Raw genomic sequence first — 13,525 nt, 5'->3', positions numbered from 1 at the left:
CATCACACTGTTGACTCATGTTAAGCCTGTGATCCACCAAAATCCCTGGGACCTTTTCACATGTACTACTAGTAAGCCGAGGACGTGGGTCGCGCTGTGGGTTAAACCACAGAGCCTAGGACTTGCCGATCAGAAGGTCGGCAGTTCGAATCCCCGCGATGGGGTGAGCTCCCGTTGCTCGGTCCCAGCTCCTCCAACCTAGCAGTTCGAAAGCACATCAAAGTGCAAGTAGATAAATAGGTACCACTCTGGCGGGAAGGTAAACGGTGTTTCCGCGCGCTGATCTGGTTTTGCCAGGAGCGGCTTAGTCATGTTGGCCAAATGACCTGGAAGCTGTACGCAGGCTCCCTCGGCCAATAAAGCGAGATGAGCGCCGCAACCCCAGAGTTGGCCATGACTGGACCTAATGGTCAGGGGTCCCTTTACTTACTAGTAAGCCAGGCATCCCTCATCTTATATTTGTGCTGCTGGTTCTTTCTGCCTTAGTGCAGAACCTTACATTTGTCCCATGGAGACCTTGGGGTCTTAACCTAGGACGTCCTAGGTTCAGATGTTCTGTCGCCGATCTAAGAGGCCTACCCCTTTGGGTTTCTAGTGTAAATAGATGGTAGCCCTGGAGGAATTTTATGCCCCATCCCGTAGACAAGCCCTCAATGTGAAGGGCATTTTACAAAACAGAGGAGGACAGCTGCCTGCCCTGAGGAGCTTGCATGCTGTAATTTAAAAATGGGGAGGCAAGAGAGAAAGGGGAGAGAAATGGAGGCAGGGGGGAAGTTGCCATTTATTTCAGTTGCACAAACAGAGGGCTCAGAGCCTAGGACTTGCCAATCAGAAGGTCGGCGGTTCTAATCCCCGCAACAGGGTGAGCTCCCGTTGCTCGGTCCCTGCTCCTGCCCACCTAGCAGTTTGAAAGCACGTCAAAGTGCAAATAGATAAATAGGTACCGCTCCGGTGGGAAGGTAAACGGCGTTTCCATGCGCTGCTCTGGTTCGCCAGAAGCAGCTTAGTCATGCTGGCCACATGACCCAGAAGCTGTACGCCGGCTCCCTCGGCCAATAAAGCGAGATGAGCACCGCAACCCCAGAGTCAGTCACGACTGGACCTAATGCTCAGGGGTCCCTTTACCTTTTACCAACATGTAGCCTAGGTTTCCTTGAACTGAGTCAGGCTTAGTTCTGGGACACAATGTAGAAACATATCCTGAAGAAATGTGAGGAGGAGCTCAATGGAAAGATGGGAGGAAGCAAGTGTGAAGCCGCAGTTTGTTTAACGTGGATTGTGGAATTATCCAGCTGTAGAGACCAGCTCATGTACCTGCTTGTACGGCAACAGCGGTCTACATAATCTCTCAGCAGATTTGAGGCCCCAGAGACAGGATTCAGACATACACAGACACATACACACACAGAGAGAGGCTGTCTCAGAGGAGACATTCTGGTGAATGTCTAAAAGGGGCATCCAATTACAGAGAGTCTGTGGCTGAACCACAGAAAGCCCAGGTGTCCCTTTTAAGTGGGATCAGCCTCATAATGACTGCGAGACGAGCAGAGACTTTTGGCAAGGGCTTCTTTCGAAGGGCACTACCAGAACCGTCACGTGGGATTCAGTCACATGGCAGCGGATTCAGGCTGCGCTGTTTGTTGACTGGGTCGCCTTGCAAAACAAAGCCGCTTCTTCAAAACGGCGGACTTTTTTTTTTGCGTTAAGGAGTGTGACGGGAAAATGCACTAGGAAAGTGTGGGGTGACGCTCACTTTGCCACAACATCATCTAACCTCCCTGCAAGCAAATCAGAAACGAATGCTCAGTAAACAGGTCACCTAGAAACGCCCAATATTTTAAAACATTAGGGGTTCAAGGAGGGATGGCTCCAGGCATTGTGGGATGCTACAGTTGTGGTGAAGTTAACAACACTGACATATATCTAAAAATGACTTTTTAAATAGACTCCTTTTTTTAAAAGATGGCTTCTAGTTAATTACATGGGGAGGAATAACCTATTCAGTAGCTAGAATGTGAATTTTCTGCATTCACTGTGTGGACAATGTGTTCCTGAAATGACCTAGTTACATTTTATTTTATCAGCTGTTGTACATGAATATAAAATCAACAATGCTTACATAAAATCCTTTCTACGAACGTGTGCCGCCTTAATGATCTTCATAAGCCGCTCTGGGAGCCTTTTTGGCTGAAGACCGAGTTTAAAAGGCTTTAATGTTTTTTAATGTAAATATTCTTGCTAAATATTTGGCTGCTTAACTTTGAATCAACGTGAAATAATCAGTCTGCCTGATTATTATTTTTTACTCCCCTCATTTTGCGCCTCTTTTGTTTTCAACGGAGCCATCTCACTACCTCCCCAGCCAGCTATATGGCCCTGTGACACCCCCATACCTCACAGCCCTTGAAGAGGTTTACTCCCAGCCAAAATGCCCACTTCCCTCACAACAGCTATATTGATTGTAAACATTCCGTGACCTCAGGATGTTTGTGAACGTCCCATTACATCAACAGCAAGGGAACTCCTTTTGGCCAGTGAACCAGATCCAGTTGTGGGCTACATTTGGCAAGGGGGCTGGGCTGGGCTTGGCACTTGGCAGTGGCCTGCTGTAGTAAAACGTTCAGTGAATCCAGCCCCTAGACGTAGCGGTGCAGCTTGCATTAAACACAGCTTCAGTTTGGTGCCAAAGGCAAGTCGCGCTGGCAAAGGCAAGCCGCTCTGCTGTGGTCGGATACGCTAGGGAGCTCCTCTTTGCAGGAGTTCCTGGCTGGATCAGATGTTTGCTAAAAGCAGCGCTGCTTTTAGCAGACTTCCGATGCCGTCGGAAGCTCCCAAGTGCATCCGATCCCAGCAGAGCGGTTTGCCAAGTTTCATTTTTATTTATTTATTTCATAAAAGGTATGCCCTGCTTGATTGCAAACACACACACACACACACACACACACACACACACACACACCATGCCTTAGAGCATCAAATGTCAGCTGCGCTTGCAAAGGACTGGCCTAGAATGTACTCTTTAGTCTCCCCAATCTTCCTTTGCAGGTGAGTGGCAGGTGCGTGTGGCCAGGTAGAAACAGCCCCAGGGACCTCTGACAGGCTTCTTTGGGCCTGGAGGCCAGAGGTTCCCTGTGACTGCATCACATCATTGCAGCCTGAGCATGTCAATGTGGAACATAGCACAACATTCACGGAAATAAAACAGCTTTTCCCAGACACAGGCTGGGGTACATGGCAATCTTCCTGTTGTCCAGACTGACAGGTGGCCCTGCCATTATCTCTAAAGCAAAGTGGCCGCGTCAGATACTGGGTTGTTCCTTTCCAGCCCTGCAAAAACCTCAGGCACAATAGAGAATGTTGCTTGTGGCCAGTACTGAAGTAAGTTTACACTACCATTCCAGAAAGTGATGGACTCTTTCCTTTGCTGGAGGTTTCCAAACAGACGTTGGATCTGTCAGGGATCCTCTAGCTGTGATTCCACCACAGCAGAACTACATGGCCCGTGGGATCCCTTCCATCTCTACAGTTCTATGATTCCTTTATTCTGTGTTTATGGACCAGGAGAAGGCCCCATCTTGTCTTTTGCCTCAGGAAATCAGTTTTGCAACCATAAAACCATTGACTTGGCAGGGACCTTGGGGTCCTCCAGTTCAATTTCAGCCCCATAGTAGTGCTGTTTTAAGGTTTTGGTACAGTGGCATTTGATAACCATGGAAACTTGACAAAATCTACCTGATATGTTCCATTTGTTGGTGATGCAGTCATGTAAAGATTGACTTGATAAATACATGAATACAGATGTTTTGGTCCCAGATAACTGATTAGAAAATATTGCAGATGTGGTCTGGATCCAAGGAGAATCTTGTTAGGCTATTTTAAAAAGCTGGATTCGGAGCAGGAAGCTGAATACATTTGCTATCCATTAATGTCTGCAAAAATCTAAAAGTCTGACATTCAGCAGGAATTGAGATAGCTTAAGTTATACACTGAGGCTGACACCCAGCTAAGATGCTCATTTACAAAAGTCAGTTGATTTCAATGGGTTTACTCTGCATACGACTAATATCAGACATAACTCCGAGAAATTCTGTTGATCAGTGATCTGGCATTTAAAACTGTCCTTTTAAAAGTTCAGAAATGGCAAAACCATTCAGAGAAGATGGGTATGATAGCGTTCAGCATTTGAGCTGAAATATTAATCTCGCTGAATTTAATTGTGTTGACATATTGGATCAGGTGATGGTAATGGATTGCCCAAGATGGAGAAACGTTAAGGCAGGATATGGCACTGTAATATTAAATCTTTGCCTTGATATTAATTGTGATTGCTATACATATAATATTTATCGTATGATTCATTAGGCCGCTTTTGTCATAACCCATGTGTAGTTTTGATACATTTCCCAATAAAGCAATGGTGACAAGATGCGTAGACACATTATTAAAAGAATGCTGTCACTGCTTTGTCTAATTCATGATATTGCAGAGCAGTTTCGGGCTAAATTGCAAAAGCAGCTCATGGAGCGTTTGCTTCGCCTGATCTTAAATGCCAATCTCATTGTTTAGGAAATCTCTGTGATGAAGGTGCAAGCTAGGACTGTCAACAGATTAAAAGATATTGTAGCTGATGGATGATCAATAACATATAAACAGACATCACAGCAGGTTCTGCTCCCGCAGTAGAAACCTGGCTTCCTTTCAACATCACAAATTAAAGGAGAGTTGCACAACGGACTAGTAACTCAAAGGCTGCCTTGTCCATCACTCTTCCTCCTTGCCTCATGCTTCAAACAGGCTGCTGACATTTTTTTTTAAGTGCCATGCACACCTTTACCTAGCCACAGTTAATGCTTGCCTTGCTGTTGTTTTTAGTTACTGAAACTATTTTAAAAGAACTGCAAACTGCTTTAGAAAGAGAGGGTTTGTGACGGCACCAGTGCTAGCCAGTTAGTACTCAGTATAGTGGTACCTTGGTTCTCAAACTTAATCCGTTCCGGAAGTCCGTTCCAAAACCAAAGTGTTCTAAAACCAATGCGTAATTCAAAATGGATTGATACGTTCCAGACTTTTAAAAACAACCACTAAAACAGCAATATAACATGAATTTTACTATCTAATGAGACCATTGAGCCATAAAATGAAGGCAATCAATCAATTGGTAGCTGAACTGGGTTCCACACAGTCACAAAAACAAAACAAAAAGAGCCGCAAAAACAGACAGACCTCAGCGTAACACTCAAAACGGAAGTGTGGCACTCAAAAGGGAAGCATAACACTCAAGACGGAGCATGTTCAGCTTCCAAAAAAAGTTTGCAAACCGGAACACTTACTTCCGGGTTTGCAGCGTTTGGGTTCCAAGTTGTTTGAGAACCAAGGTACCACTGTACTCAGGGAACATAGGAAAAGTTGCTGTATCCCAGGTCAGACTATCTGGTGACAGGCAGCATCTCTCTCGAGTGTCTTTTCCGGGCTCACTTGCAAATGATAGGGAGTGAATCCGAGAGCTTTGCATGTGGCCAAGTCAAATCTACCACTGAGCTACGACAGGGATGTTGGAGCATTAAAACTCCAATATTGCCTAGTATTGTATTTGCAGCTGGCACCCATTGTCTGTTCTTAATTTAGCTTATAAAACAGAAAACCTCCTGCAGAACAGTGGGAAATTATTATTAATTAATTTACATATAGCTTAATGCCACGACAGGCATCTAAGCCGTTTACAAATATAAAAAAACAACTTACACTGGCACTAAAATATAAACATCCATCATTAAAATACATAATGAAACATAATAATACTTACAACAAACCTAGCAATTGTGCAATTAAAACTTAAGCTGCGTGCCTGCCAGCTATTTAAAGCGCATTCCTTCCCAAATAGAATCCTGGGGACCGCAACACACCTACATTTCCCAGCACCCTTAAGAAACTACAGTTCCTGTGACTCTTTGAAGGGAAGGTGTGTTTTAAATATAGGGTGCCTACAAAACCTTTGGCTGCAAAAGGTGCCTTGGGAGTATGACATGGAAAACACAAGTGCATGTGTAAAAAATGCAATTGTACGGAATAAGATTTCTTTTTCTGCTCTGAATGTGTTCTTCTGACATCTCTCCTTGCAGTTGTGATTCTTTACATCCAAGGAACTGCGGACAAGGAATGGAGAGAGGTGAGCAGCCGCAGGCACACACACACACACACACACACACACACACACACACACACACCCTTCAGCTTCCAACGCACCTGTTACATCAAACTGGGAAAGCACTCTTGTTGCAGAATGTGGGCCTTGCCGCAATTTAACAGCACAGACCCTCATTGGTCAAACCTGCTGGGAGGTCAGCCAATGAGCTGCCTGCTGCCTACCTTTCCTCTGTCAAGTCTAATCCACATGGTCACCATCAGACATACTTGGCAGGTGCTGCGGTTGCATCCAGGAGATCTGAACTCTGACGCTGAAGTCCCCCTGTGCTGTGGGTGGCGTGGCGGATGCGGTCTGTGCTTGCCGCTAGATTTATTTTAGAGTCTAGACTTGATGGGTCTTATATGCCCCCCGCCCTGTTTGGAATGAGAATGTCCCACTTGCTTCAAAATGTGGTAGCTGGTAGCCCAGCCCTGCTGAGTTTCTCACCCTGGGGCCTGGTCCTCCAACCCAAATCCTGCCCAGGAAACAACCACTGGGTATAGCTTCCTTGGCGCTCGGGGGCAAATTGCTCCCCAGCAGCTGCCGCTTCCACCAAACCTTGACTTTTTGTGGAGGGACAGCTTTGCTTTGGCCCGAGGCATGTGGCTCTTCTAGGCTGGGGTGGGAAACCTGTTGGCCTCTAGATCACTGGTGAGCCATTGGGTCATGTATAGACCGAAGTTAGCGAAGTGTAGGTGGGTTCCCACAAGGCAAGACACAGTGATAACAGCAAGAACCTTTATTGAACTACATAACTGAGAAACAGAGGCAAAGCAACTGCTTATATACATTTCTGAAAGGTTGGGCCACTCCCCCTCCCAACGTGATTGGCTGTCTAAACTTCCAAACTGCGAATCACATCTCAAGAGTTCTAGGGCCAATGGCAGAGGCCCAAATCCTGAAGTGTTCTGTGATTGGACAACATGTATCAAATCAGGAGCTCAGAATCCTTAGTCCAGACTCAAGCTCAGACCACTGAATACATAACAGTTGGGGTTTGGCAGCAGGACCGTCACCATACAAATGTATGTTTAGAAAAATAAGCAGTGGGCCCAAATGGGTGTTTGGGTTAAAGGCAGTTCCCGGATCTGAAAACGAAAGACTGTTTCTATTCCTGGACTACAACTCCCATCATCCCTGACCATTGGTCATGCTGGCTGGGGCCGACCAACACCACCTGGCAAGGCCACAGACTCGCCACCCTTGATCTAAGCTATGGATTGGGAGGGTTAGTGAGTCAACAACCCAAGAGCCCTGCCAGCCCTGTCCTCCATGCAAACATACAAGGATTGAGTATACAGTGATACCTCGGGTTAAGTACTTATAGAAACATAGAATCATAGAGTTGGAAGAGACCACAAGGGCCATCGAGTCCAACCCCCTGCCAAGCTTACTTAATTCATTCCGGACTTCCGTTCTTAACCTGAAACTGTTCTTAACCTGAAGCACCACTTTAGCTAATGGGGCCTCCTGCTGCCGCCGGGCCGCCGGAGCACAATTTCTGTTCTCATCCTGAAGCAAAGTTCTTAACCTGAAGCACTATTTCTGGGTTAGCCGAGTCTATAACCTGAAGCGTATGTAACCTGAAGCGTATGTAACCCGAGGTACCACTGTACACCAAACATGCAAAGTGCATGGCTTCCCCCAAGGAATCCTGGGAACTGCAGTTTACCCCACCGCAATGCTACAATTCCCAGCACCTGTAACACACCAATTTCCAGGATTACCATATTTTTCGCCCTATAGGACGCACTTTTCCCCCTCCAAAAATGAAGGGGAAATCTGTGTGTGTCCTATGGGGCGAATGCAGGCTTCCGCTGAAGCTTGGAGAGCGAGAGGGGTCGGTGCGCACCGACCCCTTTCACTCTCCAGGCTTCAGGAAGACATCCACAGCCTAGGCAGCCCGGCGCTTCGGGAACACATCCGCAGCCCTGCAGGAAGTCTCCGCAGGGCTCCCCACGCTGCGGATAGCAGCCTGCCGCCCGGCGGGCGGGGCGCCCTGATACAGAGCGCCCCTCGCGCTGGGCAGACATCGGCCAGCCCCACAAGCTCGGGGGACAGCAGGGAGGCCCAGCGCCGCCATCCCGCTGTTCCTCGACCTGGTTCGGTTTCCCCGACCTGCTTTTGGGGGGTAAATAAAGGAAATTCCCCCCCCCTTTATTTCCCCCCAAAAAAACTAGGTGCGTCCTATGGGACGGAGCATCCTATGGGATGAAAAATACGGTATTTCCTCCCCAAGGAGGGTGTTTAAAGGTGTGGTGTGTTCGCAGTCCGTATATGCAACACAGGGTTGCAACTGCCACCTCTTTAACCTTCTGCATTTCTCCTTGTGTTTTTTCTTACCTCCCTGTCCCAGTTTGGTCGCACGGAGGTGATCGACAACACGCTGAACCCAGAGTTTGTCCGGAAATTTGTGCTTGACTATTACTTTGAGGAGAAGCAGAACCTTCGTTTTGATGTGTGAGTCGCTTCTGGTCCTCTCCCCGACTTTGTGCCCCTGCCCTGACCCCCTTTTCTCTTACCACCCCTCTGCTTGCTTGATTCCTGGTTCTCTTTTCATAGAAGCATAGAATGGTGGAGTCCGAAGGGACCTTGGGGGGTCATCTAGTCCAACCCCCCTAAATTAAGGCTCGAACCCACAACCCTGAGATTAAGAGGCTCATTGAAATACAATTAAGAAGATGTATATGAATAGTGAAATAATTATTAAGCTCTAACTGTATGTAGGTTTTATTTTATTAGTTTCTTATCTTATATTTTGGAAATGTACATCCAGTTGTTTTTTCCGTTAATTTTTTGGGGGTCCCCAAGAGAGTGGAGCCCTAAGCTACAGCTTGTTTAGCTTATACGTAAATCCGGCACTGTTATGTTCTAACACCAAGGCAGTAATGCACTTTCTCTGTGCTTTTCCCAGCTACAATGTGGACTCCAAGACTAGCAACCTTCCCAAAAGCGTGAGTACATACCTCCCTAAATACGTCTGCAAAGGGGTTTGCTGCAGAGATGGGACCTAGAAAATGCAGTTATAGTTGAGGTCCTGGAAAGTCTGTTGCAAGTTGAAGGAAGGAAGGAAGGAAGGAAGGAAGGAAGGAAGGAAGGGGGGAAGTGCTGTGTTTTCCCAAAAAAAAAGAACACAAACTGTTGGGCAGGAAAATAACCATCTGCCTTGGGCAATGAGCATTAATATCTGGAGAGCCCAGGATATTTTAGAATTGTAGATCTGGAATGGCCCACAAGATCCATATAGTCCAACCCCCTGAAAATGTAGGAATCTCAACTGAAGCATCCTTGACAGATGGCCATCCAACCTCTGCTTACAACCTCTAGGGAAGTAGAGTCCATCACCTTCCAAGGGAACCTGTTCCACTGTCAAGCAGCTGAAATATACTCGGAGTCAAGAGTGGATTTCATGCCCTTTATTCAGCTCATAGTGGTGAGGAGGAATGGAAGTTCCCCCCAGAATGTCTGCTTTATATACATGATTTACACAATGGGTCCCACGTGATTGGCTAATTCCAGGATTCACCAATAGGCCAACCAGGTTGCGGATTCACTTCCACCTGGAGCTGGATTGGGTGGCTCCTGTGGACCAATCAGACTGCTGCATTCTGAATCCTGTTGTTCTAGGACCAATCAGACTGCTGCCTTTTGGGTCCTATTCAACTCAGTACATAACACCAGCTCTTACCATCCAAAAGTTCCTCCTGATCATAGAACTGTAGATTTGGAACCGCAAGTCATCTATAGTTCAACCCCTCGCAATACAGGAACCTTCTTGCCCAACGTGGGACTCGAACCCACAGCCCCGAGATGAAAAGTCTCGCTCTCTACAACTGAGCTGTCTGTTTAGTCGGGATCACAGTTTGTGCCATTTGCTCACACGACATGTTTTACAGTGGGTTTGGGGTCTCTCCAGAACAGATTTCTTGGGGACGCTTTGAGCCAAGCCCAAAGTGGAAATTTGGGGTAAGGTGAGGGAGCTCTTAGGGGGTTCCTGAATAGTAGCAGGGATGGTGCCTCTAACTCCTGTATCTTGAATTTTATTTCCATGCTGCGTTTCCCATTATGACCTGCGTAGAAGGTAAGCTAAGTTCCGCCCCTTGAAGCAGCCACGCTGCCCTCTGCTGGTGGAGCTGGGTAGAGTGTGGTTGGGCTAGACCAAGCCAGGTTAGCAACATAGGAAATTGCCTTACAACAGGGCAGAGGGTTGCATACCCTCCAACGTGCCACAGAGGAAAATCGGGATGCGCGTCTTTTGGAGCCATTCTCCTGTGTGAGACACATGACTCGCGAGAGAGCACAGGCCCACAATTTTTTTTGGGGGGTGCGATTTTGCGGGAGCCAAAACAGGACGTTCCAGGATCCAGTCTGAAGCTGGGATGGCTTCTGTATTTCTGGGATGTCCTGTGATCGGCCCATTGAACACAGAGCATTGTTGACATGCTGCCTAGCAGCAGCTCTCAGGCATTCCCAGGTGAGAGTCTGTCCCAAGCTCTACCTGGAGACACCAGCAATTGCAAGTGGGACTTTTTGCATGCAGTGCTCTTGCTGCGGCCCTTGCCACGGGTTGGGAGGGGGTCAGCGGTGGGAGACAGCACCCCTCTCAGCCAGCTTTTGTGTACCATAGACCACACCTGGTGTAAAAACAGTCACCACCCTGGCTCCATGCCTGAGCACAGCGACTCCAGGGCATGGGCAAAAAATAGCATGGGCAAAAAATAGCAGAGCAGTAGACTGCCTTAAGGAACACGGGTGGTGCTGTGGGTTAAACCACAGAGCCTAGGACTTGCTGATCAGAAGGTCGGCAGTTCGAATCCCCGTGACGGGGTGAGCTCTCGTTGCTCAGTCCCTGCTCCTGCCAACCTAGCAGTTCGAAAGCACGTCAAAGTGCAAGTAGATAAATAGGTACTGCTCCAGCAGGAAGGTAAACGGTGTTTCCGTGCGCTGCTCTGGTTTGCCAGAAGTGGCTTAGTCATGCTGGCCACATGACCCGGAAGCTGTACGCCGGCTCCCTCGGCCAGTAAAGCGAGATGAGCGCTGCAACCCCAGAGTCGGTCACAACTGGACCTAATGGTCAGGGGTCCGTTTACCTTTAGACTGCCTTAAGAGCAGCTCTCGAGTTGCTGAGCCCAAAGAAACACACATAGGCAGCAGAATTCACCAGCAATAGTTTACTGAGGTTTAAAAGAGCAAAATGGTTGCAAAGTCCAAGTTCTGACAGGATCCCCAGTAAGGTTCAAAAACACTTCTTCAGCTCATGAGAGCTCATCCAGTTACAGAAACAAAAGAACAGACAGGATAGATAGACTGTACAGAAAAGAGATACAGAAGTGCTCTGGAGGCAGAAGATACAGACTCACCTCAGAGCAGGAGCCGTGGGTCTCACAGACTCACCTGATAAACAACAGCTTCAGGCTTAAAATCATAGAATCATAGAGTTGGAAGAGACCACAAGGGCCATCGAGTCCAACCCCCTGCCAAGCAGGAAACACCATCAGAGCACTCCTGACATATGGTTGTCAAGCCTCTGCTTAAAGACCTCCAAAGTAGGAGACCCCACCACACTCCTTGGCAGCAAATTCCACTGTCGAACAGCTCTTACTGTCAGGAAGTTCTTCCTAATGTTTAGGTGGAATCTTCTTTCTTGTAGTTTGGATCCATTGCTCCGTGTCCGCTTCTCTGGAGCAGCAGAAAACAACCTTTCTCCCTCCTCTATGTGACATCCTTTTATATATTTGAACATGGCTATCATATCACCCCTTGTCTGTTTAGAAAGCGTGAGGAAGTTTTGCACCTATAAAACTCACAATCCCTGACATATTCAGAGTTGGGCCATTTTAAGGCCATGTTTAAGACCTTGTGGGGGGCCGGACTATATTTTGGAGGGGGGAAATGAACAAATTCCTATGCCCCACAAATAACGCAGAGATACATTTTCAGTAAAAGGACACATTCTATTGATGTAAAAACACCAGGCAGGCCCCACAAATAACCCAGAGATGCATTTTAAATAAAAGGACACATTCTACTCATGTAAAAAACACTGATTCTTGGACTGTCCGCGGGCCAGATTTAGAAGGCGATTGGGCCGGATCTGACCCCTGGGCCTTAGTTTGCCTACCCATGTTCAAGTCCTTGTGATGCAGCTGGGATGAGAGGGTGCTTGGTGATGAGTGGGAAAGTACCTGCTAGATCTCTCAAGTTGCCGCAGAAAGCTGGCGATGCAAGAGGGCAGAAATGGGCATTAAATTACAAAATTGTTGGCTCTGTAATGAGGGGTGTGTGTCTCCCTTCCCATCCTCTCCTAACCCCGCAAATCATCTGTGATCTCTCTCTCTCTCTCTCTCTCTCTCTCTCTCACTGCCTGGCAGGGCTTCCTAGGACAGGCCTACATGGCGCTGGGCGAGGTCATCGGCTCCCAAAGGGGTCGCCTGGAGCGGCCCCTCACGTGAGTCATCATCATCGTTTATGCTTTTAATTATTTCATAAAACTCGTATACCGCTTGATTGGTTTTTTGGTTTTTTAAAAAAGCACCTCAAAGCCATTTACAAAAAGATGAAAGGAGATAATCGGGAGGGGAGGGGGGGAATACAACGATACTTTAAAAAAATACAAAAAGTTAAAGTAGTAAAAGAGAATAAAAAATTATTTGAATGCCACCTTTCCATAGTAAACTGTCCTCAAGATCACTCCCTCCCGGCTGGGCAATAATTATTTGGGAAATAATTCACAAAAGCGAGACTTCCCTCCAGAGTGAATGACGGTTTGTTTGCTTCTGGGATAGAATCATAGAATCATAGAATCATAGAGTTGGAAGAGACCACAAGGGCCATCGAGTCCAACCCCCTGCCAAGCAGGAAACACCATCAGAGCACTCCTGACATATGGTTGTCCAGCCTCTGCTTAAAGACCTCCAAAGAAGGAGACTCCACCACACTCCTTGGCAGGGGGTTGAAGAACCAGAGGTGATTTGTTTTATTTAGTTCGTTTTGCCAATATGTCTTTAAAATGGGGGTGGAGAATTTGTGTTGGACTCCAGGTCCTACTAGCCCAGGCCAACATAGCCAATGATGGTCAAGGATAATGGGAGCTGCAGTCCAGCATCGACAGTAACAGGTTCCCCATTTCCTCTTTAAAACATGGAGCTTCCACAATCACGGTTGTCCTTGAACGTGCTCGGGGGTTTTTATGCCCATTTTAGCTCCGGTTTGTAAACGTTTGATACCCCCAAAGGTAATGAGAAAGAAAATATTAATAAAGGCCTTTCAGTGCTGTAGCTTTCGTTTGTTAAATTCTATTTTTTTTTATAAGATATTTATTAAAGGTTTTAGACAATATAA

At 47.0% G+C, this 13,525-nt stretch overlaps 1 protein-coding gene across 2 annotated transcripts in view; it reads left to right on the top strand.

Moving 5' to 3' along the window:
* The window catches only part of CPNE9 (copine family member 9), a 66,849-nt gene that overhangs the window by 16,951 nt on the left and 36,373 nt on the right, over positions 1-13,525 (top strand). For both annotated transcript variants that reach the window (XM_083492526.1, XM_083492527.1), the window contains 4 exons: positions 6,120-6,166; positions 8,541-8,644; positions 9,099-9,138; positions 12,556-12,632. In XM_083492526.1, the coding sequence (XP_083348652.1) occupies positions 6,120-6,166; positions 8,541-8,644; positions 9,099-9,138; positions 12,556-12,632 (268 nt within the window). The remainder of the gene's footprint in view (positions 1-6,119; positions 6,167-8,540; positions 8,645-9,098; positions 9,139-12,555; positions 12,633-13,525) is intronic.

Source organism: Podarcis liolepis (assembly GCF_965112155.1).
Source record: "Podarcis liolepis genome assembly, chromosome: 2".
Classification (NCBI taxonomy): domain Eukaryota; kingdom Metazoa; phylum Chordata; class Lepidosauria; order Squamata; family Lacertidae; genus Podarcis; species Podarcis liolepis.
Note: the sequence above shows the minus strand (reverse complement) of the source record. Positions and strands in the feature narration are given on the sequence as shown.